Source organism: Cajanus cajan, chromosome 8 (genome assembly GCF_000230855.2).
Source record: "Cajanus cajan strain Asha chromosome 8, NIPB_CcT2T_4, whole genome shotgun sequence".
NCBI classification, from domain to species: Eukaryota; Viridiplantae; Streptophyta; class Magnoliopsida; order Fabales; family Fabaceae; genus Cajanus; species Cajanus cajan.
In genome coordinates, this window is record NC_138524.1 from 2,805,426 (window position 1) to 2,832,458 (window position 27,033).

Genomic DNA, 27,033 nt, shown 5'->3' on the forward strand with positions numbered 1-27,033 from the left:
AACACAATGTTTTTTTCTCGTCCCTAATTATTCCACAGGGATCTTCAGTAGAAATTTTTTTAAATTTATATCTAAACAAAAAAATTAAGATTATTTATTATTGATTTTGTTGTCTATAATGGTCTGAAAGGCTGAACAAGATTATAAAAATATATGTTATTTATAAAAATAAAAAAATTAAGATTATCTCTGACAATTGTAAAAAAAAAAAAAAAAAAAAAAAAAAGCAGGTGAAGCCGGTGGTGATGTATTTTGAAATGATATGGTGAAAAAGGAAAAAAGATGGGAAAATTCCCATTAGGTCCCATACTCCTTCTCCCCAAAGCCAAACCCATTTTCACAAAAACAAAATCTACTATTCTCTCTCTTCTCTCTCTTCTCTCTCTCTCTCTCTCTCTCTTCCTTCTCCCTGCGACCGCCTCGCCTCGCATCGCAATTCCTGCAATTCCCTCACTCTCAGATTCTTTCTCTCTCTCCGCCGCCGCCGCCGCCGAAACCCCGCGCAAGATCCCCGCGGCGCCACCCGCGGGATTTCTCTAGGGTTTTCTGATCGCTCCCACGCGACAACAACGACGTCGTTTTCGAATTGCGTGTAGCGTCCACGAGCCGCCATGGCTCCCGGGCGTCGCCGCGGAGCGAACAAGGCGAAGGCGAATGGGCACTTGACTCTCGGCGATCTTGTCCTCGCTAAGGTCAAGGGCTTCCCCGCTTGGCCTGCTAAGGTCTCACTCTCTCTCTCTCTCTCTCTCTCTTCCTTCGCGTGTCTCGTCTTTTCTTTCGATTTTCGCTCGCCTCGTTCTTAACTTCATTTTCAATGCTTCAGCATCTTTTCCTTGTTAGCTTGTGAAACTGTTCGGATGAGGGTTTTAACGTTTTTAATGTGGCGTGTTTCTCTTTAAGTGCGTGCGTGCGTGCGTGTAAAGACTGTTATAGTCTAGCGTTATTTGTGTTTTTGGCAAATTTGCTCTGTTGTCCCTTTTTTACGCATTGTTGTGTGGTTTTTAACTTGTGCTGGTTGGTTGAACTTTCAGTTGTTGTTAGTACCTGAGGATGCTGATTTTGGTGCGTCTTTGTTTTCAGATAAGCAGGCCTGAGGATTGGGAGAAAACCCCTGATCCGAAGAAGTATTTTGTTCAATTCTTTGGTACGAAAGAAATGTAAGCCTCTTTCACCTGATTTCTCGTGTAGCTAAAAAGTATGTGAATGGTTAGGTTGTCTTGTAATCCGATGAATGGTGATTAGTTCTATTGGAATGCCTTTAATAACTCGTGCTTTATAAAAGGGAACTATTGCATGCAATAGTAAAGAGGAACACCCTTGAGTTGTCAAAGTTTGTGGTATAGTTTGGATGTGAAAAAAATGATAAAAGTGGCTTGTGCGGAATTTTGGATGAAACAACACCCTGTCAATTGTCTCACTATTTATCACTTGAGCATCTATTTTGAGCTTAAAGGTTATATTGTCCCTGGAGAGTTTTATTTTATACTTCAACTGATTAAAGGTTAAATTGAACTTGAAGAGTACATACTAGACTAGATGTGTGTAGTGCATTGTACTGTGTGAAGAATAGTATCTGTAGTGGTGACACTGAAACAGGCTTGCAATTTATCCATTATTATATAATTATGGATTCCATGTCTACATTTCCTTTTAGGTTCATGTGTTTTATAAGAAAACAGTGGCGGTACAGATTATATCATGAGGATTAATTGTCGTTTCATTTTGAGATTGATGGTGCTAATTGTCTAATTGTTGCATGGTCTTGGAATGGAGGCTATAATATGGTATCAAAGTTAAACTATCCCGAAAGCTTAAGCTTTTTGGTGGAGGCACAGGGGTGGTTTTAATTTTAATATTTTATGTCTGTAACATTTTATAGTTTTTGTTTTTAAGATTGTTGAGCATGGGAGAAAGAAAGCAAATTTTATTGTGGCTGAAGATGATGTTGTGTGTCATAACAGGATTAAACACTTTATTCCTCCAAATATGAGTTTTTGGCTGTGTAAATTATTTAAACCACGACCACCTATGTTATTTATCATTTGGATTTAACCATCTCTTTTCATTGTATTGAGTTTTAAGAGATGGAGAGGTTGGATCCCTTCGAGGCTCTCCTACTACTACCTTCCATGGCCCAAGTGTATTCAAAAAGAAGAGGACAGATAAGCCATATACCTAATGAATTAGATGGTCAGCGTATGAAGTTGAATCTTTTTAACTAATGAGAGAATCAAATTTGGGGATTTAGTTGGATGTTATAGTGGAATATGCTACTTGAAATTTCAATTCTCTTTCTGAAAAAAAGTTGATTCTGTGGTTATTTATAGCTATGTTTTGTACCTCTATGTAATTGTATAGACCTTCCATCATCTATGTCTGTAAATACTAATACTAATTCTTGATCAGCAATAGCCTAATAGAAACCGTTATTGATGGACAATTGACTTGAGAGATGTTTCAGTGTAGATGAATCTTTTGAGGTTCTATCCTTCTTTCAAAGGCCTTGAACAAGTCTTTTAAGCTAATGTATATCATATGTTGGTCCTTTTTCTTGTCTTTGGTTGTTCTTTAAGAATGTTTTGTCCTCTGCTCTAGTACAGCCTTTCCTATTTTTCTTTGAAATAAAACTTAACAAGACATTGTGGTACACATTAAACTACAATTTCAATATTTTCTTCCATTTAGCCCCCCAAATTAAAAAAAATAAACTTGTGTTTCTTGTCCTTCATGTTTATTTTCTTACAACTGTACCTATGCTATGTTCTTTTCCTTTGCAGAGCTTTTGTTGCCCCAGCAGATATTCAGGCATTTACCAATGAGGCTAAAAATAAGTTGTCTGCTCGTCTTCAGGGCAAGACAAAGTACTTTGCCCAAGCTGTGAAGGAAATATGTGCAGCATTTGATGAGATGCAGAAACAGAAAGCTAGTGGTTTGACAGATGACACTGATGATTCTCATATTGGTTCAGAGGCTCCTTCTAATGATGGGGTAGTAGGTAACCTAAAGGATAATACTGATGCAGTGGTGTCAAATGGAGGAAAAGATAATGTTGATATGGATAATGTTGGCTCTAATTTGGAGCACTGTATGCCGAGAGTTGGAGAAAATGACAGTCAAGATGAAAAGCTCTCTGTATCTGACCATCCAAATGAAAGTTCTTCTGTTTCATCTCCTGTGATGAAAAATAAATTATCCTCTGGTTCAGAGGCAAAGAAGAATGTTCACAAATCTAGTCTTAAAGATGCTTGTAATGTTAATGATTTTGGGCAAGATGATAATGGACATAGTGATTTAACAAATGGGACCAAGCCAAGAAAGCTTGTTAATGGCTCAAGGAAGAGAAGTGAAGCTGCAGGTCATAGAGACAGAAATGGTGGATCATCTACTGGAAAATTTTTGGAGGGAAATTATACTGGTCATGGTGATCTTTCTAAGTCTGAGGAGACATTGAAAACTGGGAAGAAAAGGAAAAATGCATTTGCTGTTAAATCAGATTCTCCAGATACTCTTAAATCAGACAATAATGGTAATACTGGGGAAAAAGATAGCAACTTGATAAAAGTCAAAACAAGTCTTGAGGTAAAAAATGAGCTGCAGGAAATCTCGTTTGATTCTGAGGATGGTGATGGTAAAAGTTCTAGTTTGCGTAAGAAGACCCTGTTTCATGCAAAGCATAATGTAGGAGCAAATGAACCTTTACATGCTACCAAGAAGTTGAAGCGTATGGATGCCCAAGATGATTCAACTGTAGGATATTCTTCAAAAGTTCCAAAAAGAGCTTCACCTGGCTCTACAGTTTTTGAAGACAGATCATTTAAAAAATTAGAATTGAAGAAGTCTACACCAAATTTGAAAACAGAAAAAAGCTTGCCATCTAAAGGTCAAATTGGTGGTGCAGGTTCTGATGATTCTGTCAATGAGTTGCTACCCGCAACTAAACATCATAGCCAGGTTCATCAAGTTATGCCTGATTCTGCTGGCATTGCTTCTGATGAAAAGAAAGAAAGGAGTTCTCTTAGACATAAAGTTGATACAAATAATGTTATGATAAAACAAGTTGAGAGGAAACGCAGAGCTGTTTGTCTTTTCGATGACGATGATGAACCTAAAACTCCTGTTCATGGAGGAGCTGCTAAAAATATTAAATCGTCTTCTGTTTCAGAGGTTAAGAAGACCAGCAATGCGCACCCAGAGAAGTCTGAACCTAAAACTCCTGTTCATGGTGGAGCTGCAAAAAATATTAAATCGTCTTCTGTTTCAGAGGTAAAGAAGACCAACAATGCACACCCAGAGAAGTCTGATGTTGTTCAGATGGCTCAAAGGAATTCTAGTGAACTTGAGGATACCCATTCGAAAGAGCCATCTTCTCAATTACATAATGACGGTTTGTCAATTAAGCAGCCTCTAAAAGAGAAAGATGATGAAGTGATTCCTTTGCATGTTCCTAATAGTCCTGAAAAATTAGATTTGAAGCAGTTTCCCTCCAATGCGGCAAAATTAAGCTCTGTCTCTCCAGTAAAATCACCTCAGCCAGTACCGGCAATTAAGTCAAATGCTGAGCGGAATAAAGCTTCCAAACTTTCGATTAAAAATTCCATTAATGCTACTCAAAAGAGGGCTGATCATGGGTCTTCAAAGTCTTCACATAACCTTAGCTCTTCTCAGAATCAAGTTGCAACTCATAGAAAGAAGCTTGCATCTTCTGCAGAAATTTCTAAAACTACTCCAGAGACATTGCCTCAGGCAGTTGAAGCTCCTGCCTCAACTGTTGGTTTTAAGGATCCTGATGATCTACATGTTGATAGGTACACTTGCTTTTTTGTTTTCTTCCTTTTGGATTTATTTACCATTCCTTCTCCCTTTTATTTTCTTTATTTTATTACAGATTGGAGGTGGGCACAGAAGAGAAAAATAGTATATATACCGGTTCTGGGACTCCTGAAACTGCCAAAACTATGAAGCATCTTATTGCAGCTGCCCTGGCAAAAAGGAAACAAGCTCATTCTCAATGTCTTCCTTCTGGCTTTCCCAATGTTCAGGGGGGGACACCTAGCCCCTCCACAGTTCAGCCATTTCTGCCTGTCTTGAGCAATTTTGTGCAGGCAGATATGCAGGGAGTTTATGAGCAGACAACATTGGCTTCTCCACCAACTAAAGAGCATCACTCTGCTTCTCATACTCAACTTGATGCTGATGAAATTGAGGACAGAAGAATTGGTTCAGCGCAAAGGGGAATAGAAGGCTCACTGAGTGGTGGTACTGAGGCTGCTGTTTCTCGTGAAGCTTTTGAAGGAATGATTGAAACCTTGTCAAGGACCAAGGAAAGTATTGGCCGTGCAACTCGTCTTGCTATTGATTGTGCCAAGTATGGCATTGCCAACGAGGTCTGCTCCAGCATATTATTTCTACTTTTAAAATTATGAATTAGACAATGACTTTCCGCCAAATTATTTTTCTAGCTTTAAGAATCATTAGAGAGGATGTAATTGCTATATAAAGGAATTTAAATTCTATTATAGCATACAAAAGTGTGTCCTAAATCCTAATGTTTAGTTTCATGGGAATACTTTTATTCAATTCCTGGGAAGTTCTTTGGGTTGCGGTTGAGGTCTGAAGGTTGGTATCCCTGAAACCAGCATTGTCAGTTTAATCGGAAGGGAAAGCCTGTTGATAAGTGCATGAGGCTAAGCCTTAAGTTCATCAATAATAGAGGTCTTGGATCTTTATCTTGTGTGTTACTAATATGGCGTAAAATTTACTTTTAACTTCTATTAACCTACTTTTCTGTTTTTGTTAATTTCTTGCTTATATGATTGTGATGATTAACTTTTGCCACAGAAAAATCTTGTAGTAGGAACATCAAGGATCCATGGGAGATAAAGCATGCATCTTTTTTGTATTTAGTTGGTGATTGTTGATTGCAATGTGAATATATTTCCTAAATTTTAGACCATTGCTACCATTTCTGGAAGTTTTGTTAATATGATGGTTAATGTACCTATAGTGGACTTACTTCCTACTCCTTTTTGTTCAGGTTGTTGAACTTCTCATCCGAAAGCTGGAAAATGAAACTAGTTTTCATCGTAAAGTGGATTTATTTTTTCTTGTTGATTCTATCACTCAGTGCTCGCATAATCAAAAAGGTGGGTGAAGATTATACTATTAGCATTTATTATTTCTGTTTTTTGTTTCCCCCTCATTCACTTGCCAAAATTATTAGTTTAGGTAGTCTTCTTTTCATGGCAATGATAACTCTAATTGTAGAGGCATTTTTAGGCATTGCAGGAGCCTCCTACATACCTACTGTTCAGGCAGCATTGCCACGCCTTCTTGGTGCTGCTGCTCCCCCTGGAGCTAGTGCTCGTGAAAATCGCCGTCAGTGTCTTAAGGTCAGTTCTCTCTGATGTAAATACTTAATGAACTACTAAAGGAATTACATGGAGAGGAAAGCAGCAGAGTAGAATTAGGGGGGATAACATAGCATTCAATAGGGTAAAGGACCGATGGAGATAGTGGATCTCCTTTCATTGGTGACTCAACAAGATATTTTGGATGGCAATTCAATTGAAACAATAGAGGCAATCATAATTTAACCTTGCTGCCTTACATCACTATGTCCAGTAACTCAGTTCTATCAAGCAATTTATCTAAGATAGTTGTACTCGATCACAAGATTTCTCAAAATCCATCTTGAAGACTGAACCATCATGGCCCCCTTTCCTCAGATTGTCCACTACCTGAATATATTGTATGAATGTCAATTACTTGCCATTGGCTACAATCTTTGCTTAGTGAAATGGGATTTGTTTTAGTAACTGGTTGAAGATGTTTTACTTTTCACCAGGATGTATATGTTAGCTGGATATCTTATTTGTTTGGTTTTCTTGGGTTGACTGCAGGTTTTGAGGCTGTGGCTTGAGAGGAAAATTTTTCCTGAATCTGTTCTGCGCCGTTACATGGATGATATTGGAGTTTCAAATGATGATATGACAGTTAGCTTTTCTCTTAGACGTCCATCTCGAGCAGAGAGAGCTGTGGATGACCCAATTAGAGAAATGGAAGGCATGCTTGTTGATGAGTATGGAAGGTGTGATATTTGTTTTGTCAGTTTTTAGATTGGTTACTTGTATTAAATTTATGTTAGTCATATTTGTACAATTAGTTTATTTATCTTTACAAAAACCAATGTGAGGGAGTAAAGTCTGATTAATTAAAAGAGGCAGCATATACAACCACAAATTGTATTGGATTACTTTTACTTTATTAAATACTAAATTCTGCATGTTTTTGATGGTAGGGTGCTGTCATAAACAAAATAGTTTGTAATAAAAGTTAGTAAACAGAAAATAAAAAAATGCTAAAAGAAATGCATCAATTGTTTTAAGTTAAAAGTAATGTTAATGTACTTATATTGTTTGGGGAGAGTTTTGTGCATTAAAATCCTGGTTAGAATTTTCCAAGCTAATACTTTAGCTTACATAAAGTTAAATATATTTCAAATCATATTCAGTTTGTTAAAAATGGTTTTATACTTGCTTTTGTGTTATTTAAATAATTTTGTGAATCTTTCTGAATTGATTTAAGAGTGTGTCTAGATCGACGTCACATCTTCCACAATTCATGTCAATGTTGTGAAAGCTACTCTAGATAGCTTCTGTTGGACACCTAAATTGATTTACAAGGTGTTTCCAAACACATCAAGTAAAATTGTAGCCTTGTAAGATACTGTGCTATTTTTTTAGAACTAGTTTGATTTTAAACACTGATCATAAGAACTAATTAGACATGCAAGGTTATAAAACCGTGCCATGAAAAAGTTTTGTATTTTGAAAATTTTAAATCATGTTGTAGTGGCAACATCTTTTTTGAGGATCCTAGTGTTCTCAAGCTTGTTGTAAACACATGACTTATTGGTTTAAGTTGATCTATTATACTTAAACCAATAAGTCATGTAAATTTGTTTTAGTATTTATTTGTTTTCTGTTCTCATACCATTCTATTTGCTTCAAAAAGTAATGTAAATTTCTGATTCATGTTATATTCCTGGATATTGTGTATCAGTAATGCTACATTTCAGCTGCCTGGCTTTTTATCTTCACGTCCATTTGAAGATGATGAAGATGAATATGAAGATGATATACCAATCAATTCATGTAAGGAGACGTGTGATGCATCTCCAGCTGATCCCACACATATCCTTGGAGAATCAGAAACTTCTACTGTTACCCCAAATGACAAGCGCCATTGTATCTTAAAGGATGTGGATGGTGAGCTGGAAATGGAAGATGTTTCAGGTCACCCGAAGGATGAAAGGCCCCTATTTTTTAACAGTTCTGAAGAAATTGATTTGCAACATCAGGGCTCAGATAGGAATATAGATCCAACTGCAAACATTTCAGAAGAGATGTCAGCTACTCCTGACGGTTCTCCTCCTATGCCACTTGATTCACCTCCTCCACCCCCACCTTTGCCTTCATCACCTCCGCCACCACCTCCTCCATTGTCACCATCTCCTCCCCCGCCTCCCCCACCCCCAATGTTGCAACCCCCACCTCCTCCTTTACCACCCTCCGCAGCTCCTCCGGTGTCATTGGTTCCTCAATCGTCTGGACCAGCTCGGCCACTTCTCTCCCAGTCATTAATGCCACCTCAGTCTGCGCATCAGTCGTCCCCACAGTTGGGGTATCAGCAGAGTGTACCTCATGACTTTAGTGGCACTACTAATGTTAGGCTTTTTCTCATGATATCTATTTGTTTGTCATGGATTTTTTTGAATTGCTGATTTTGATAAATGCAGTCATCTGTGCAGGGTAACCAAATAGTTCCAATGGCTGGGAATTCTTTTCCTGGAGGTCACAATAATGCAGTTGTCCAGAATGAAGTATTTCCACAGCCATCTGCTTATGCTCCAGCAGCAGGCTGTAGCTCCCAGGAGCCTTCTGGTTTTAACCATTCCAGGCAATTAGAATACGGACAGAATGATATGTTTTTAAATGCTCCAGTTCCTCAACCTAACCATCAATTTCAGCAGAGCAATCCCCCATTTGTTCAGAGGCATGCTCATCCTGCTCCACCGCAAAATCCACCAAATCCATACTCATATTCAAATCCCACAGTTCAGCAACATCTTCCTCATTCATTCCATCCCCCCTTTCCTTTACCATCCCTTCCAGATGGTCGGAGACAATTTGTTGCTGATGAGCAATGGAGAGTGCCATCGAGTGAATTTAAAACAAATAATCAGCATGGTGTATGGAGAGGGAGAAATCCTTCATGTCCCGGTCCACCCTACGGGCAAGAAGGTATCTATTGGGCACATTCCAAATGCTTATTATATTAAATATTAAATTAAAATGATTTGTTTTAGGATTTTTCTAATGTGTATGTCATTCCTGAGTTTGGTTCACAGCTTATGGAAGTTTTAATCCATCTATTTACCTTTTAATTATAATTTTTGTTGTTGATACAAGTGAAAGCTTTATTGTTTAACTATCATTATTTGTATTTTATGTTCTTTGTACAATCAATCTAATTGTTCTCTGTGAATATTTTTTGATTATCATGATGAAGGTCATTTTCGGCCAACACTTGAAAGACCACCAGTAAGCTCCGTGGGTTTTCAGCGACCAATTTCAAGCAACCTACCTGTTGCTCCAGGACATGGTGTACCTCAGATGATGCCCTGTAGGCCAGACATTCCTGCTGTTAATTGTTGGAGACCCAATTGAAGTTGATTGGAGCCATCTTATTAGTAGTAGGTAAACTTCTTCTGTGTTTGGGGGGATTGTGTTTTGCATTAATGGTTTGACTGTTTGTCTGAACCAAAAGTTGCAATGGGTGATTTTTAATAATTTTGGCTTGTGTGTCTCATTGACAAGATGCAGACACTCCAATACTTAATAAAGGGATTGTTGAATAAAAAATTAATGCTGTCAATTTATGTTGGGAAACAGAAAAAAGCCATAGTTTCTTTATTTGGTACTTAGGAGAATTATAATTATTTATTGTTAAATGAAATCTTGTGTTTCTGAAGCCTTACCTGAAGTTGTGGTTTTGGGAAGTCTTTCATGTTGGGAAAATTGGCTGACTGCTGAATAGATTTTTGGGGTTTACATTGAAAATTCTTCTGAGTGTTTGTGTATACAGCTTTGATATTTATTGATCTATGACTTGGGGAGAATGAGAACTTCTTTAAGCTTATTCTTCTTGTAATGTCATTTATTTCCCTCTTTCTGGTAAACCTTTTTAATAAAAGAGAAAATGATTGCTGGATATAACACATCTTTAATACTTGACAATATGACATGATTGAAATATCAGAGATAAAGCCCTGTGGTCATATTTTTTTTTTTTCTGAAAAGAAAATTATGGATTGCTTCTGCAGTAGGACATGTAACTTTTTTTTGGGCTTAATATTGAAAAACTTCCCCGTCATATTCAAAATTGGTGATCAAGTTCATGATTGGTAGAAATCCTTTCATGGAACTTTCCAAAATTGAAACTTGCAGATGTAATTATTTACATTGCGAGAGTGAATTTTGATTGTTATACCTCCTTGTATATGAAGTGGATTTTGGTTTATACCTTCTTGTATATGAAGTGAATTTCTTTTAGGGAAAGTTTCAGGTGATACTACTCGTGTGTTTATTCAGGGCAGAAATGTGTTTTGTGGTTTCTTTCTCTCTTAATATTGATTTGTTAATTTTTACTGCTTGTTATCTTTCAGTGGTGTTGCTGGTGGATCAACATGCAAGGTTAAATTGTGCCTCAGTTAGATTCGCCTGTGTAGTACATACAACTTACCCGTGGAGAAAATTTTGAAAACTTGTGGAGGCTTTTGACAGGATTGTGTATATTGTAATTTTTCCTGACAATGTATCCCAGAAACATTTGCTTCCAAGTTTAGGCCCATGTTTTTGACTTGGTTAGTTTATCTGTTTCCCATCCCTTGTAATTACATGTTATCTATATAGAAATCTGTTTCAAAGACTGAATTTTAACTACAATAAATGAATGTTAATTTTTTTTTCTTTTTCATTTAGGCCTTTTTTTTTATCAAATTGAATTTTCTCATAGTTTATTTCTTAATAAATGATGGCATGTTATTATCTTTTAAGTTATTAACTTTATATATATATATATATATATATATATATATATATATATATGAAAATCAGTTCAGGAGGTCTTTGCTTACTAATTACTTGTACTTGAAATTCATTTAATGCGACTAAATCAATGTTTCCTGTCAAAATTTAGTTATGCATTAATGAGCACCACCTCTCTCTCCCTTATTTTGCTTGATCTCGTCTTTGGGTACCAGTTAGCATCTAATATTGTCAGTACTCAATAGTAAAAAATTAGTTCAGAAAATATTGTCCAAGCTTTATCATCCATTTGATTGTGAATTGCTGGGTAATTACTGTATGTATAATTGAATATGAAAAATCAATATGTCCACCTTTAACTTTATGCCTTTTTAGCTTTGAATCCTATTAGTTTTGTCAATTTAGTGTGTAATGGTCTTATATATATATATTTTTTAAAATTCCCTCTTTTCTTTTTTTAATCTATTTATAATTGTGTTTGGCGGGGAGGGGGTGGGAATTGTTAAATTTCGGTGTGTTTTAACCAATTTCAATTGAAGATCATATTCATGCGATGAAATTATATCTAGCTGTGCACACAAATTTATGCTTTCGAAGCTTGAGTGATATAAATGGCTTGTTTGTATTTTATTGATTTTTATGATGCCAGTGTTCCTCTTGTTCAATGACTATTTATATATAATCTGTGATATTCATTTTCTTCCTTAATTCTTTAAAGACATTAGTTGTCTGTGGTTTTTGGCACTTGTTATCCTTCATTTTATAGACATTAAGTTGGTATACTGTTGAGTTTTTATTTTTCTGGTTTGGTAGTAATAAAGTTTAGGGTATGGGGAGGCAATTCAGTGGTACCAAGCTGTGGAATGAGACTTGTGGATTGCTCTGCTCCCGGAGGCTAACCCATTCCAAGATACCAGAGCATTCCACAAGTTTCATCGAGATCTTCCACTGGTAATTATAAATTAGATTGCCTACTACTAAGTGGCATTGCTTGTAGCTGAAATCAAATCTAAGCCTTTGAGTCAAAATGCTTCACGTAGATATAAACTGTTAGGTTGCTATTAATTTTCAACACACTTTTTGGCCAAATTGTTAAGTTCATATCTTCAACCCTTCTTTCGATCAAATTGCTAAGTTAGAATTTTTTTTAACTCTATTTATTAGACCAGTTACTTTGCCTCTCATGCTCTTCTTTTCTGAAATGTGCTATTTTTACACCATTTGTTTACATATCCTTTTGGCTATTTTAACTTTGATTGCATCTATATCCTGTTATTTTGTATTAATAAGTTATTTTAATCAGTTATAAGTTAAGCACTAAAATGTCACGAGCAAGTGTAGACAGGTGGAAAGTTTGGAGAAAGTAGAAAATGCAAATATAATTCCTTTTTTTCTCGGTGCACCCGTCCAAATTTTTTATTGTATTCATTTTTGTCTCGGATATTTCACTTTTTCAGGAATTTTAATGATAAGGATAGAGATTAGTGATTTATGTAATACCTTCAATTTTTGCTTGATTCTACTCATCTTTCTTTCATTTTGTGAGAATAATTGATATTATTGATTTTTAGGTATTTTTGTTGAAGCTTTTTTACCAGTATTTGATTCAATCTCCCAGTTGTTAAACATTCCTTCTCGTCTAGACCATTCAAGAATTTTGAACACCTTACAGGCCTTAGGGTCACATATTTTGTCTAAGAAGTTATAAATGTAGTTAATAGCGAGGACATGTTGCAATTTCATAGAATTACAGTCGAGATATTTCCCCTGATGAGGTGTTTGTGTAAGGGGTGTTTGGGAATGGTCACAATTTCTTTTGCATTGAAGTGCGGCAACTTCTAGGACTGTTTTTACCCCTTTACCTTATGGAATAAGGCTGTGTTTATGGTCTCTAGTGTTTAATGCGATGTTACAGTTTATCTCTGGTATATCTTATGCTCTTTACCAGTGTTGTTAAATAGCCGTTATGGCGGTGCCATAAAGGTATGGCGGCGGCGGCCGCGATCCGTTATGGCCGTTTAGGCTGTGTATGGCGGGGATCTGCCATTTTGAAGATGGCGGCCGTTACGGCCGTTAAGGCGGGTTAGGCATGGCGGTCCATGGCGTGAATGGCGGACATGGCGCCATTTTGGACCATTTTTTTTATTTATTTTTTTCGGTTTGGGCCATTTTTTTTTTCTTTTTTGGTTTGGGCCCGAGTTTCTTTCCCGGGTTGGGCACCCAACACATAAAATAGGGTTGCAGAAACCCTAATACATAATAGCCTCTCTTCCGTGCAACCCACGGCTGCTCCGACAAGATCCCCTGCCACTGTCGCCTCCGCCTGCCACCATCGTCTCCGACGCAGCTGCCACCGTCGCCTCCGACGCGGCCGCCACCGTCACTTACGACGTGACTTTCTTCTCCCCCTCCGACGCGGCCGCCACCATCACCTCCGAGCGCGCCACCGTCACCTCTGAGCGCGCCACCGCTACCTCCAACGAGACTTTCTTCCTCCTGGTACTTCCTCCGCGCGTGATAGATTCTCCCTCCGCACGCCTCCTCCTTTGAGTTCTGCCATCGCCGTTGCCATTTAATCTTTTTGTTGGTTAGGAATTTATGTTTCTTTATGATGACTATTACTAGATTATGAATGCCATGAATTTTAGATTGTTATATTGTTGGTTTTAATATGTGTTTGTTATTTTTCTGTTTTTGCATCATATTATATATATATATATATATATATATATATTTTTTTTTTTTTTTGTCCGCCGTAGACCGCCATGGCATCCGCCATGACAATATGGCACTTAAAGGTCCTTGCCGCCATCCGCCGTATAACCTTATTGATAACCTTGCTCTTTACTAGATCTATTTTTCCTTCCTCCTTGACATTTATTCCATTTTCTTTAAAAGAAAGAATGGGTTAGAACAGTGCTGATAAGGGACATTGGTATTGGACATGATGTGATATGAGTTTTTGATCTCTCTTTGAATTTTTTTATCTATTTTTCCTTCCTCCATGAATTTATTGTATTCAGCCTGCTTGTTTGTTTTTATGATCGCTCTTTTCATGCTCTAACCTTTGTTTTCCCTTTTGATTGCAATTTTGGGGCACAATTGTTGTAGTGTGCAAGAATTTTAAGTTATGTTGGATTTATATAGTTGGTTTTGATTTTAGCATTGCATGGAGTGTACCTTATTTCAATGTTGATGGCTTGTGATGTAGTTTTTATTTAATCGACTTTATCGGTGGAAGCACATATGATGATTTGTTGTCTGTTAAATGATTATCTATCTTTATTTGCTGAAGAGGAATTCTGAATATCTTGGCGATTTCAGGTTTTGGCAAAGCCAAAGATGGTGATCATTTTCTCATGTTTTGAATGTGATAACTGAACAAAGATTACAGTTCATCTTCATAGACAAAGACTGCTTATTATTGAGGTAATATTGTCGCGGAATTTCAGAACAGACATTGCATTAGTTATGTTTTTTACTTACATTACTATGCTAGGGCATCTATAGTTGTAAACATAGTTCTAATGGATGTTTTTGAGAACTCTAGTAATTCTTTTATGATGGGTTTAGCATTTATTGCAATGTCTAGGCTCTTCTCGTGTCTCATGTGATGCATGCATCTCTCCATGCAGTTTGGATTCTTAGTTTTCTGAATTTTTATAAAAGAAAGTTGTAATAGTAATGTTTTGTCGTTAGGTGCATAAATCTAGTCTGATTTATGGCTTCAGTTTCCATCCACCTTTTTATGCCATATGATTATATATTTAAGGATGATATTAAAGCTAAGGCATAATCTGTCCTCGTAAAATCTTGTCATGTGTTTTATATCCTTGTATATTGCGATGTTAGTGTCTGCTGTTCTGACTCAAGGTTGTAGGAGAGGTTGAATGTGTTTTGAGAGTACAATTTTTCAGCTTCACTAAGGAAAGCTTGAGGGTTGGGAAAGTAGCAATTGTATATGAATTGATGTGGTCCTGAGAGAGTGGAACTGAGGGATAAGTAGGCCGAGACAGATAACGCAGTTGACAATCTTTAGACGATCAAGATAGTCATTAATTTTCCTGAAATCCTTGTGTTTGGGAGTTTATTCCTGTGCTTTTGTTTTAAGATGTCTTGCATTTTAAACATTTGATCAGTCAATTTCCACATTGACTTAAATTGTTTGTTCACCACGCTGACTTCAATGCATTGATTTTGTGGCTCATATTAGTAGTAGATAGTAGAAATTTGAATAAAACTACCTAACTTTGTCTTTCTTATTGCTAAGTTGAGATTACTTGTATCCTTTTAAATTGTTATACTTCCTGTGAAGAAAGTGTTAAGGATGTGCTCTGCACAGTTTGGAAAGCAGTTAAGTTCACAATTAGATTGTTACCGATCAGTGTAATTTGCTAAAACCATAAATTAAATTTTGACACTATGCTATACTTGATGCATGACATTGAACTTAATATGTGCTTCTTTCATGGTTGTATATGAAGTGAAACAAACTCTTTTAAAGAAATTCTTTGTTGTATATGCTAGCGTTGCTGTTGTCTAAATTGAATGCCACTTCGAAACTAGGCATTTTGTTTTTGAATGTTCTCTAGTGTATTTTTATTACACGTTTTAGGCTGCCAAGGCAAATCATAATATCGCATTGTTACATTAAGCCATACTTTTATTCCTCAATATTATGATTAGCTTCGTCAGCCAGTTCATTCATTTTACTTTTATTCATTTCATTGGAGGTTTATTGTTATTTTTTTCTCTTTTGTTGGCAAAATAATATTAAATTCGTACTGCATGCACCTTCACAATAGCTCATGCTTATTACTTTTTTTTCATTTGCCTGGCAGGTTGAGGGCTTTATGTTTATGTAAAACTTAATTATTGTCTCGATAACTAATTCGTCTAATTCGAAAGGTTACTTTCTGTTGGACTGTGAAATAAGCATAAAATTCTTTTTCAGTAGAAGAATTGAAACAAAGTGGAAGGGTGAGGTTAAGGTGCTAATGCTTCGTACACTACTCGGACCATAAACTCAATTTCAATGCCAATTAATGTTATTCTGTGAACGCTGAATTTTGTATATAATTGGGAAATATTTTTACTTGGTAAATTTAAAATATCCATCTGTTATTGAAATTAGATGACATTAGTTATACCCATGCAGTCAAGTTCAGTTGGGTCGAAGGGTGAGTTTTAATTTATTATCAAGGTCGAGTTTTATAAACAATTTGTTTTTGACACTAGTTATGCTTAATTAGTAGCAAAATGTGCACTTTTGGATTCTTGAAGTGATAAAATTTATGCAGAGGTGATCATTTTAAGAGAGAACACGGATGAAAATAGTCTCGTTACTTGGATAATTTTTTTTTTCACGACAATGAGGAGAAATATATGTACTTTTGACATCCTTAAAAAAGGCACTTTAGACTTTGGTTGTCTTTAATGTTTATAAAGTGATTTAAAATTCATTGATTAGTGTATTATTCTGTTAAATATGTTTAGCAAGAGATAATTTCATTGAAGAAATAGTAAATAATTTAATACTTATTTCATTCCTTTATTTTAGGGATGTAGAAGCGAAATTGGCTTGCAAGTTTTCATGTAAGGATAACCTGTGGCCATTATTTGGAAAGTCTGTACAGAAAATTGCATGTCGAATGGGTGTTCTCGTATTCACACGAGATAAAAGGGGACCAATGGATGAATAACATTGTTTAGAGGGTATTTGTTAAATGCTATTTGTAGCCGCAAGATTCAGCAAACCCAATTTGCCCAACAAAACGTGTTATTGATCTGAGACTTCTTCCCAAGAATGGTCGACCTTCTACTAAAAGATTTACGGTAAAAGTATCTACATTTTAGTTAATATCTAAATAATTTGCGCACAAAAATTTGTGCGGTACAATATCTATTTAACTTTCTATTTCTTAATTGTTAAGTTAATGCAAATCTTTAAATTTTGTTTTTTTATTTATGAAAGTTTAGTATTGACGTCAATATAATTCAATGCTTACAAAATATTATTTGATCAAATATATTAATTTTGAGTTCTAACGCAGTTACACCATTGTTTTACTTAATCACTATCGTTTGGTAATTTTACCGCATCCGCAGAGCTTAAGAAAGAAGTTGAATAAACCATCCATTTAGCATATGAATTATTACTCTATTCTAAGTTTTTAAAGCAATGAAATTATATAACTAGTCTATAAAGTTGAATATCCATCAATTTAATTCTTGGATTGATATATCGAGGGATTAATTTGAAGAATTTTTAATTTCTGGAGATTATGTAGCATGATTTCTATATTTTAGGGTCTATTTATATAATTTTAGCATTTTCTAATTTATAGACTATATAGATGGAGAGTGATAATTTAGAGACTAAATTGATGGTTTATTTAAAAAATAAGTTGGAAGCATCAAATAAAAAATAAAAGGTTCACGTTAACGATTTATTAAGGTTATTGCTAACAGATAAAGTTCAGCCGATACAACATGCAAGGCAAACCTGGTACGGATTTTTATTTTCTAAGATAATTTTTTTATTTTTGGCCATGTTAGTTAGCTGCTAAAAAGAAAAACACACCCACACAATTTCTGGGGTAAAAAACTGCGACCTTTCTTAGCAATTAGTAAATGTAATATTATTTTTTTGCTAACGTTTTTTGCATTAAAAAAAAAAAACCTACTGGTATGTGACTGCCAAAGATTTGAGAATCTTACATAAGGGATCAAAATTTTTCTGTTAACTATTTACATATGTATACTAGTGAAGTGCACCTGTAAACCTTTTTTCGCCACTTTTTGGGTTGGGCAAACTATCCACGATAAGTTTCACAATACCTTAGCTGAAATGGTATGTAAATCTGGTTTTTAAACTCTAACATGAGGTTTTAAAATAATATTTGGTTAATAGAAACAATGCGGATTATGTCTATGGACAAAAAACTTAAACTTGAGGTTGGCTAAATGGATGATTTGATCTTGTGCTTAATGATTGCAGTGTGTTTAAACCACCTGATCCAATGCAATTCGGCTACCAGCTTTCTGCCTCTGAGCTAGGCCCTTTGATGATCTTGTTGAAAATGCTCCATTGTTGCCATTATCCTTCTTCAAGAGCATCTCTGGAATACGCTGAAGGTTAGCTTCAGATTTATGATTCCTTCGTATAAGTGTACTTTTCCTTTTATCAGTGTCACTTTTCCTGGCTTTTATAACTTCCATAATATCAGGCCCTTCCATAATATCATCCAATGTTCCATTTGCCAAACTACGAGACTTTTGGTGACGATTAACATGTTGAGGGGACAATACCGAGTTCCGACTGAATGAACCATTTTCTTGACCTTTGTAACACCTTTTTTCGTACTCCTCAATGTTAAATATTTCAGATGCTGATTTCTTCATTGTTGGTTTAGCTCCATAGTAACCTCGTAAGGAGCTAATCACTGGGGAGAGGAATGACTCAAACACTTCACAGTGTCCATTATCAGGTGAATTGTACTCATCGTTATCATGTCTGAAGGGATAATGTTCAACAAAATGAATTTTATAACGTTTCATAAAAATGAATACTCTCTCTGTTAAGACCCAATTTATATTTATATAAGGTTTAATTCATATTATCTTATATATTAATTAATTTTATATTAAAATATTTCTAATTAAAATATATTGTCTTAATTTAATAAAATATATTAATTATAAATTTTTTAAAGACCACGTGTTTTAATTGTTTGGAAAAAAAATAAATATTAATTAGGAGAGAGAAAATAATTACTTAAAAATATATTAATTAAATTAATTATTTTTGTTAATATTGATGAATTACGTAATTGAGTTTTATATATAAAAAGGAAGCTAGTATTAAGTTTTAGTGGTAATCGTGAATTAAGAAACATACCCTGTAGAACTGGAACTATAGGGAGAAGAAGGGTGCTTTCCATTTTGTGGAATGTGAAGAGTCTTAAGAGCAAACATCTGTCTGTCTGTAACAAGTCCATTCATCTTCTTTATATCTGCAACCTACAGTTTTCCGAATCAATAAATTACAACTTCATTAGGAAATTTACACATTCCGCCATAAAAAAATCACCTATAGGAATGATATTCCAAATCACTAGAGTAAAGTTTTTCATGCGTTTCATTCATCGAATTTTCTCGCCATATTGATTTCGATTCATTTTTTTTCACAAAGTTCATTGCTCCCAAAAGATAAGAAAGTGAGTGTCACATAATTTATTCATATATATATATATTATGAATATGATCTACGCAATATTTCAAAAGGGACAACTTATAAAATGTGATTTTTGTTAATGAAACATTATTTTAACAAAAAAAAAAAAAAACTACACCATTTTTGATGATGGCCAAGAGACTTGATTATAATGTTATGCAAGCAAATTGGTAAATATACCTCAACACCATACTTGATTGCGACGCCAGCTAGCGTGTCCAATTTGGAAATAGGGTGCTGAATGGGTACGTTTCCATTATAATCAAACGTGGCGCGTTTTTGTATCTGCATTGCGTTTCTGCGAAAATTCACCTTCAAATTAATATTTAGAAAATAAGCAAATAAGCTCATAAACGGATTCTGCTTCTCCGTATTCTCTTTCCATTTTCATCCAAATGCGTGAAATCAAAGGGTATACGTACGGAATGAGATCAAATGTCTATGGACAATGGAGCAATGATGCAATCATAATCTTGCAGTTGAGGATCTGATTATGATTTTCTGTGAAATTTTCCAGAAAAAGAAACCAAGATTTCATTCATTCTTCTCCCTAACCACCATCAAAATTACTCTAGCCTTCACTATTCTTTTAGTTTTTATAAATATACACCATAACTAAAAATGAATTTTTAACTATTACAACTATCAATACATATCAGTCGGATTGCAATCGAAACATTTAAAAATAGTAATTTTCCAAATGCATTTTTGGCAATTCTCAATATGAAAAAGAGGTCTTGGTGGTTTATATTTATGTATCCGCTGATAGTCATCCCTACCAATAAAAAACAAACTAATCAATTTATGACCTCTGAAACTTTAGATCATGTTGGTAATTGTTTTTCAGTGGTAAAAGGAAAGCTAGAATTCAATAGCATTCGATCACTCTAAATTTGTGTATTTTAGCAAAAGTAAGTGAATTATATACCACAACCACTAGAATGCTTGGTTGATATGAGAAATTTTCAGTGGCACCTTTAGTTAGTTTTATGGATCTACAACACAACTTGAATACTACACCATATATTACTCTATATATAATAATATTGCAAAATATAATATTTATTATTAAATTTTTTTCCATTTAAAAAAAAAGTGAATAACATTGCAATATAATATTCTTTATGCGCTTGAACATATTGAATCAGATTCAACTCTTTTTAATCAAGCTTTGCCCTCCTTCTTCGATAACTTAGTTTTGTTAGCTATTATTGTTAATATTTTGATTAATGCTTTTTTAACTCTACTTATACCTTGGTTTGACTTATTAAATTTGCTCGATATTTTATACTACAATTTTATTTAAAATGGAGATCATGTTATTTAGTATAGTTAATATTTAGGTTTAAACAGTTATGAACACACTATCATGGAAAAAGGGCACTTTCTAATAATTATAATTATACAAGGAGCAAACAATGTATAGTGTGATTATTAATTTGTTGCTTCTATTATTTGTTCTTTTGTTGTATATATTAAAATAAGAGTAAATTCCAAACCTACTCATATAAATATATTAAGTGTATATTCAGTAACTACACCAAAAATAAAAATACCATTTTATTGCTTTTTCTATCAGGAAAGTATAACAGTATGCTTTTGAAGTAAAAATCAACGTTCCATTACTTCGCATGGAAACAAGGCCAAGACGCCTCAATTTTAGGAAAACAATACAGAGGAGGATCAAAACTAGGGAACGAACATGTCAATTTATATTTTATTTATTATCCAACATTTTTTTGGCAACAGTTATATCTCAATTCTTTAGAGCATGTACTATTTCTATAAACTAAATTTGAATCATTTATTCCATTTTTTTTTTCTTTCCTGAAGTATCCATCGCTGATAGTAATATTTATTCCATCTTTTTATTAACAAGAAAAAGTGTCTTTAGATTTTAGTAAAATATATCTTCATTACAGTATTTTTCAGAAAAATAAAATAATTACTATATTTGTCTCAATGTAAAAAAATTGATTTTATAAAGTATACATTTTGAACGTGTGAAAATGAGAAATCATACAAGCATCTTACTAGCTACTCAGTATAAAAAAAGTGGTCTCGGTGGTTTATATTTATGTATAGCAGCTGATCATCCCTACTTAAAAAACGAACTACTTATGGCCTTTGAAACTTTAGATTATGTTGATAATTGATTTTCAGAGGTAAAAGGAAAGCTAGAAAAAGTAGTCACACTCAACAGCATTTGATTACTCTAAATTTATGTATTTTAACAAATGTGAATTGTACAGCCCAACCACTGAATGCTTCATATGAAAAATTTCCAGTGGCAGCTTTCAGTTCCGTATGGATCTACCACAACCTGAATACTACACCACCATAAGATAAGACTGAGACTAATCAAGTTCTTGATCTTCGTCTTCACTATCCTCTTGATGTTCTCCATCTTGATCTTCTTCATCGTCACTACCTTCTTCATCTTCTTCACCTTGTATCTCATCGTCACTTTTTTCTTTGCCACCAGCTTTTCCTAACAGGGAAGTGTAAGAGCATTAGAACTGTTAGCACAGGCAGAAGAGTTTTGAGGGAAGTCTGTACAAAGAACACGTAGTTCGTTGACAAAAGATGTAGGCAATTGGAGAATTCAAGATCAGAATAACATAAGCCAAGGGGCCAAATCAACGAACAATGGAGAAGAGGAGAAGAAAGAAAAATGAATTAACTTATGAGAGTTGTAAAGGAAGTAAGGACTTCTACAGGATATATGCAATTGAGATCAGAAGATCAGCAATCTCTACTACCAGAATGCTAACAAGAACGACAACTTTAATGAATATGATCTCTGTCAGCATCAATGAAATATGTATAATGAAAAGGTGCTTATGGATTTGGTACTTATGATTCATGATATGATACACATTGATGCATAGCTCAAAATAATCATCTGTAACAAGGAAACAAAATTCCAGGAGAAAGTTTTTTTATGCTGTTCTACATGAAAATAGTTTATTGCCATTGGTCCATCTCTAATTTTTTATTCAATAATAGCTCAAATGAACTTCTATTCACATCAGTGCCTTTAATGAATTTAGACTGTTAACTATATTTGTGGCTTTAATGGATTTTTCAATAAAAATAAGTAAATTACTCAAAGTCAAATTGTAGGATGATATACCATATTCACTGAAGAGAACTTCACCCGAACACAGACCCTTCTCAATTTTAACTAGTTGAAGAGTCATCCTAGGTCCAACCTCTTGCAGTTTGACAGCACTTTTTGTAGAAGCACGATTAACTCTACCAATATTACTAGATAAAGTCACTGTTGCTGCTTCTTCATCAGCTTCACTTTCTGATCCGTAGCCAGCCCTTAAAATCACAAGTGAAACAAAATGAGAAGGGGGGAAATGGCATGATAAATTATTTTGCATAGATCACCCAATTTTAGTTAATTTCTGAACTACTTTGTTCTTAAGTAAAATACAAGAGTTCAGGAAATATTTCACTAGAGAAAAAAAAAAACTTCGGAAACCATTTGGCAAATTTATACAAACAAAAAAGGTTAATTTTGTGTTCTCCACTGAGTAATTGAGAAAAGAAAATGCTTCTGGTATTTTTTTTCCATTAAGCTTCTCTTCATTGCTTATTATTTATGCCTCACAACATTAACATGCACAACCTGACAAAGAGGAGTTCTTCTGATCCTAAAATCAGAAGCAAATGTACCTTCCTTTCCAGGGCAACCTAACATTTGAACCTCCCAGTTAAAAAAAATATCCCTACACTCAGGAACTAAGAGTTACACTGAAAACCAAGACTGAGGAACTGTGAGCAAGTTGAATAGGTTTCTGTTCATTCCATATCTCAATACTCTGAAATATCAGATCATCCGATTTAAATATGGATAATATGGGTGGCATGCAAAGGTCAAATGCATCATATCAGCTCTTTTTTAATCCATCATTCAGAGAGAGAAAAAAATGAAAACATTCATAAATAAGCAAGTATCTTACTTTGTGACAAAATCACTAACGTCTTGAAGATTCTTTAGATCAGGAACCTGATGGGTTTGCACAAGTTTTCTTATTCTGCGTGAAACACCTACAGGTTGTAATCTTATGGAATAATGCCGAAAATCAATGAGCTTAGTGTCCTTGTTGTAATTAAGCAGCAAGATTCTTTGGCAAGAGGAGAGCTTTACCTGAAATAATGTGTCATTAAGAGATGAATGACTTTATTTTCAAGTAAGGCATTGATGTGTATGTGCATATAAACTTACAGTTTTGACATCAATTGTTGGAAAAATATTCTGGAACATGTTGGTTGTAAGCCGTAATGGTAGATCTCCACTAATGAATCCGGAAAGCACAATCTGGCAAGAAAACATGGAGGCATAAATCTTGGATAAATAACAAAAGCAAATAACTTAACTATAAACAGTTACAATATAATATGCAGTAAACAATTGCATATTTTAGTACCGAAGTTTTAACTAGCTGCAAAAGTTGTATATTCCCTAGTTAAATACTATCAGTCTACCATTAGCAATTAACCCATACACGAAATTGATAATAAAATGAACATGGACATCACAAAACAAATTCATGTTCAGTACAATAACCATTTGCAGCAAACAAACTAACATCTCTTGTGAGTCTTGACAATCTCATCAGTTTTCAATTTGATAAGGATTAAAGGTAATAACATAATGAATAATCCAATAATCCATTTCTTGCATTCCATTTGCAATCTTTAATCCAGTGCCAGAAACAGGGTGAATGGCACTTGAAAAACAGATGATATTATGAAAAGTAATCAGTTCCAATACTCCATTTAATAGTCTAAATTTTAAGAAGCTGCAATGCTTCAGTTGCATGTGAGTGAGTACACAGAAATACTTTACCAAAGCAGAATTTTTAAACAGATCCTTAGGGCATCGAGGATGCAATTGAGATCGAGCAATGTCAGCAGCCAATGCATATTCATGTATCTTAAACGTAAGAGTAGGCCCTTGAGGGGTAGTTGCAACCCTCAAGTAAGGTGAAGTTGCAGTTTTTGACAATATGAGGAAATGCGTGACACCCATAGGTCCAGCAACATTCAGAAAGTCTCTCAGATTATTCCGTTTTTTTTCCTGCAAAAAAGGAGACATAAACAGTATATGGCAGACATTAATTATCACATAAGCCACCATGTCATATGTAGATTGAAGCCAGTGAAATGCATATCTAGTGTGACAACCATAAATCCCTACTAAAATCAATTTCACTGTTTTTTCTTTGCAAAATTGTAATCCGTCTTCTTGTTAATCATTTATTAGGTTGACACATTGACAAACTAATAGTTGCAAAATTCATAAACTAAGTCAATGCAAGACTTGCAATAGAAGTTAAATTGCTACCATACTTAATGCTTGATCTCTTCATAGAATAACATTTTCAGACCATCCAATAATTCGACTAGAACTTCCTTCAAATAATAAAAATAAAAAAAATCAGGGAATACTTTAAGTCGACAAACATTGCCACATGACCTCTCACCATCTTTGTCTTAACAAAATCCCCAGAGTTGACCGTCAAAAACTGTACAACTTAACAGGGTGCTCCCAGCATTCTCGAAACACATCAGATAATCTTACTCCAGGTGGATCTAGGACATCTAGCCACAGCCCACAGGGTACAATTTTCTTTTTCTTTTTTAAAAGGTTAAGCAGCAAGTAACTATTAGAGTCACAATCACCCACAACATGATGACAACACAACTCTTTATTTTTGTCTACCCTAGTGTTAGACTAGTTGCAGGCACATAAAAAACAAATTACCACAAAAACAATATAATGTATCAATTTCTCAAAAGTTCATGCAAACATGAATAACGGAAGTAAAGAAAGGGAAAATATATTAACCCTAAGGCTGAGAGCAGTATATGGAAGCATCAACTTCCTGAGGTCCATTTGAAGCTGTTTGAGAGGAGCGGGCACTTTGCCTCGCGAAAAAACGAAACTTTTGGGGATTTTCTTTCCCGTAATGGGATCCACGCTGGGTTGCTCTTGCGGTTGCTTCGGTTTTTTGATGATAATGGGCTTCCTGAACCCATTTTTCTTCTTCCTCTGTTTTGTTCACAACAGTAGTTAGGGTTAGTTTCAATTCAAAAACACAAACAGGAGAGAGAGAGAGAGAGAGAGAGAGAGAGAGAGAGAGAGAGAGAGAGAGAGTGGTTACCATTGTTTTCGATGCCGCCGAATGGGTTTTAGGTTTGACAAGGGTTTAAAGCTAAAAGAGGAGGAAATAGTTATAGGATTCTTCTTCTGTCCTCTTTTCTTCACTCAAGGAGGAGTAACATAATAAATTATTAAAATTACAAATTTAAATATTTTTAAAATTATGGATTGTTAAGATATTTTTTTAAGAAAGGATAAGCGAAAGTATATTATTATGATTTTGATTTTCTTAGATTGTTAGTGAAAATTTTAGCTCACTAATATTTCGCAAATGATTTTAAAATAATTATACCAAAAATAAAAATATATATTTGTGATAATTTATAAGTGGATGATAATGTAAAATATTTATACTAAAAATGAATTTATTTAAAGTATTATTGTTATTATTTATGTACTGTATGTTAATATTTTTTGTACTTATTTTATGAAATAAATAACTTAATAAATTTTAGCTTTTTTATTCAAAACATTTTCAAATTATAGTTTATTGAATTTGCTCTGTATATTAAAGATATTTTTCGATTTTTTATTCATGGTATCAAACACGTGTATAAAAAAAAGTTTTGATACTCAACTCTACTGCTTAATTAACTGAGTTAAACTTTCTTGATAATAACTAATATTCTTCATTTAATAAGTAAAAATTAATATTTTTTAAACGTGAAAGTAATTAGAATAAAGTTTACTTTATACATATATAAATAATGAAAAATCCACCTATGATCAAAATCAGAATAATATTAATGGCAAAAAGTTGCTACACAATTATTTTTAAATTTAATTTTTATTCACGGGTGAAGATAAATTTTAGAAATATTTACAAAAATAATCTGTAATGAATAGAGTAATCACTCGCTTAATCGGTAAGGATACAAGCAATTACTTACAGAATTTAAATAGGATGGATGACGGTATCGACACCCAAGTGTTCGGTGCCCACCACAAATGTTCATAAACTGATTCAACTTAATAAACTATGAAGAAAAAAAAAATCAATTTTAATAAAATTTGAAAAAATTTACTCAAAAAAATTTAAATAAAAAATTTCAATTTTTCATTGGATAGAAATGAATTTTGAATATGGATCCAATCCAATTCTGAACTTACACATTATGTATATATTTTTATTTGTACTCATCAATGTTAATATTTTTATTTCTTATATATTTGTAAAATTATTTGTACTCCAATAATTAGTATTTATCATAATAGGTTTTTTATGGGTCCAATAGAATATTATGATTTTTCTTTGATTTTAGCAATTGACAATTTTCTTTGGTTCGATAACAAATTATATTGAATTGTAATATGATTTTGGACTTGATATAATTAAGTAAAGTGTTAGAATAAATCGAATCATCTAATCCAAACTGTGTTTTACCCGATCAAACCGCATATTTTAATCTTTGAAGAGGATATTTTTTAGCTCAGAAACCCAACCAAACTGATCCTATTAATCCATTTTATGTCAATGTTCAATCTGTGTAGCCAATGTTCCAACAGGG

General features: G+C 34.2%; 3 protein-coding genes across 10 annotated transcripts; 1 reads left to right on the forward strand and 2 right to left on the reverse strand.

Moving 5' to 3' along the window:
* Positions 1-298: 298 nt before the first annotated feature.
* Positions 299-18,730, forward strand: HUA2 (Tudor/PWWP/MBT domain-containing protein). Of its 7 annotated transcripts, none has more exons than XR_014428587.1 (15): positions 299-722; positions 1,081-1,157; positions 2,778-4,805; positions 4,886-5,384; positions 6,035-6,143; positions 6,277-6,389; positions 6,900-7,087; positions 8,062-8,725; positions 8,798-9,302; positions 9,571-9,758; positions 10,727-10,924; positions 14,433-14,537; positions 16,669-16,943; positions 18,109-18,245; positions 18,338-18,730. XR_014428587.1 is itself a non-coding variant. In XM_083062383.1 (11 exons), exons 1-10 carry the CDS (start codon positions 612-614, stop codon positions 9,726-9,728), a joined length of 4,452 nt encoding a protein of 1,483 aa, XP_082918509.1. In that variant the 5' UTR covers positions 299-611; the 3' UTR covers positions 9,729-9,758; positions 10,727-11,037. The 7 variants fall into 7 exon arrangements, 1 of the variants encoding a protein (XP_082918509.1); XR_014428589.1 differs by having other exon boundaries at positions 18,497-18,730; XR_014428588.1 differs by lacking the exon at positions 18,338-18,730 and adding an exon at positions 15,950-16,099 and having other exon boundaries at positions 18,109-18,247.
* Positions 17,741-19,899, reverse strand: LOC145950716 (uncharacterized). The gene is made up of 4 exons (XM_083062385.1): positions 19,767-19,899; positions 19,525-19,642; positions 19,009-19,130; positions 17,741-18,624 (listed from the first exon to the last, which is right to left on the reverse strand). Exons 2-4 carry the CDS (start codon positions 19,633-19,635, stop codon positions 18,114-18,116), a joined length of 744 nt encoding a protein of 247 aa, XP_082918511.1. The 5' UTR covers positions 19,636-19,642; positions 19,767-19,899; the 3' UTR covers positions 17,741-18,113.
* A 1,632-nt stretch (positions 19,900-21,531) lies between these two features.
* PPAN (PETER PAN-like protein) lies at positions 21,532-25,669 on the reverse strand. Of its 2 annotated transcripts, none has more exons than XM_020359760.3 (7): positions 25,527-25,669; positions 25,211-25,414; positions 24,209-24,439; positions 23,585-23,677; positions 23,319-23,506; positions 22,481-22,674; positions 21,532-21,829 (listed from the first exon to the last, which is right to left on the reverse strand). In XM_020359760.3, the coding sequence occupies exons 1-7, from the start codon at positions 25,527-25,529 to the stop codon at positions 21,702-21,704; spliced, it is 1,041 nt and encodes a 346-aa protein (XP_020215349.2). In that variant the 5' UTR covers positions 25,530-25,669; the 3' UTR covers positions 21,532-21,701. The 2 variants fall into 2 exon arrangements, with proteins under 2 accessions (XP_020215349.2, XP_020215348.2); XM_020359759.3 differs by having other exon boundaries at positions 21,532-21,835; positions 25,527-25,668.
* Positions 25,670-27,033: the final 1,364 nt, after the last annotated feature.

Bases quoted from the DNA above. Each gene is read 5' to 3' on its own strand.
- PPAN (XM_020359759.3), bottom strand. The intron at 24,440-25,210 runs GTTAATATATTT...CCTTTTTTGCAG, and splicing joins ATACTGCTCTCAGCCTTAGG to GAAAAAAAACGGAATAATCT. The intron at 21,836-22,480 runs GTATATCATCCT...CTTCCCTGTTAG, and splicing joins AGTTCTCTTCAGTGAATATG to GAAAAGCTGGTGGCAAAGAA.
- HUA2 (XM_083062383.1), top strand. From the start codon at position 612: ATGGCTCCCGGGCGTCGCCGCGGAGCGAACAAGGCGAAGGCGAATGGG. The intron at 6,390-6,899 runs GTCAGTTCTCTC...GGTTGACTGCAG, and splicing joins ATCGCCGTCAGTGTCTTAAG to GTTTTGAGGCTGTGGCTTGA. The intron at 9,303-9,570 runs GTATCTATTGGG...ATCATGATGAAG, and splicing joins TCCACCCTACGGGCAAGAAG to GTCATTTTCGGCCAACACTT.
- LOC145950716 (XM_083062385.1), bottom strand. From the start codon at position 19,635: ATGCAGATACAAAAACGCGCCACGTTTGATTATAATGGAAACGTACCC. The intron at 19,131-19,524 runs GTATATTTACCA...GGAAAACTGTAG, and splicing joins CAATCAAGTATGGTGTTGAG to GTTGCAGATATAAAGAAGAT. The intron at 18,625-19,008 runs GTATGTTTCTTA...TTATCCCTTCAG, and splicing joins TATAGTTCCAGTTCTACAGG to ACATGATAACGATGAGTACA.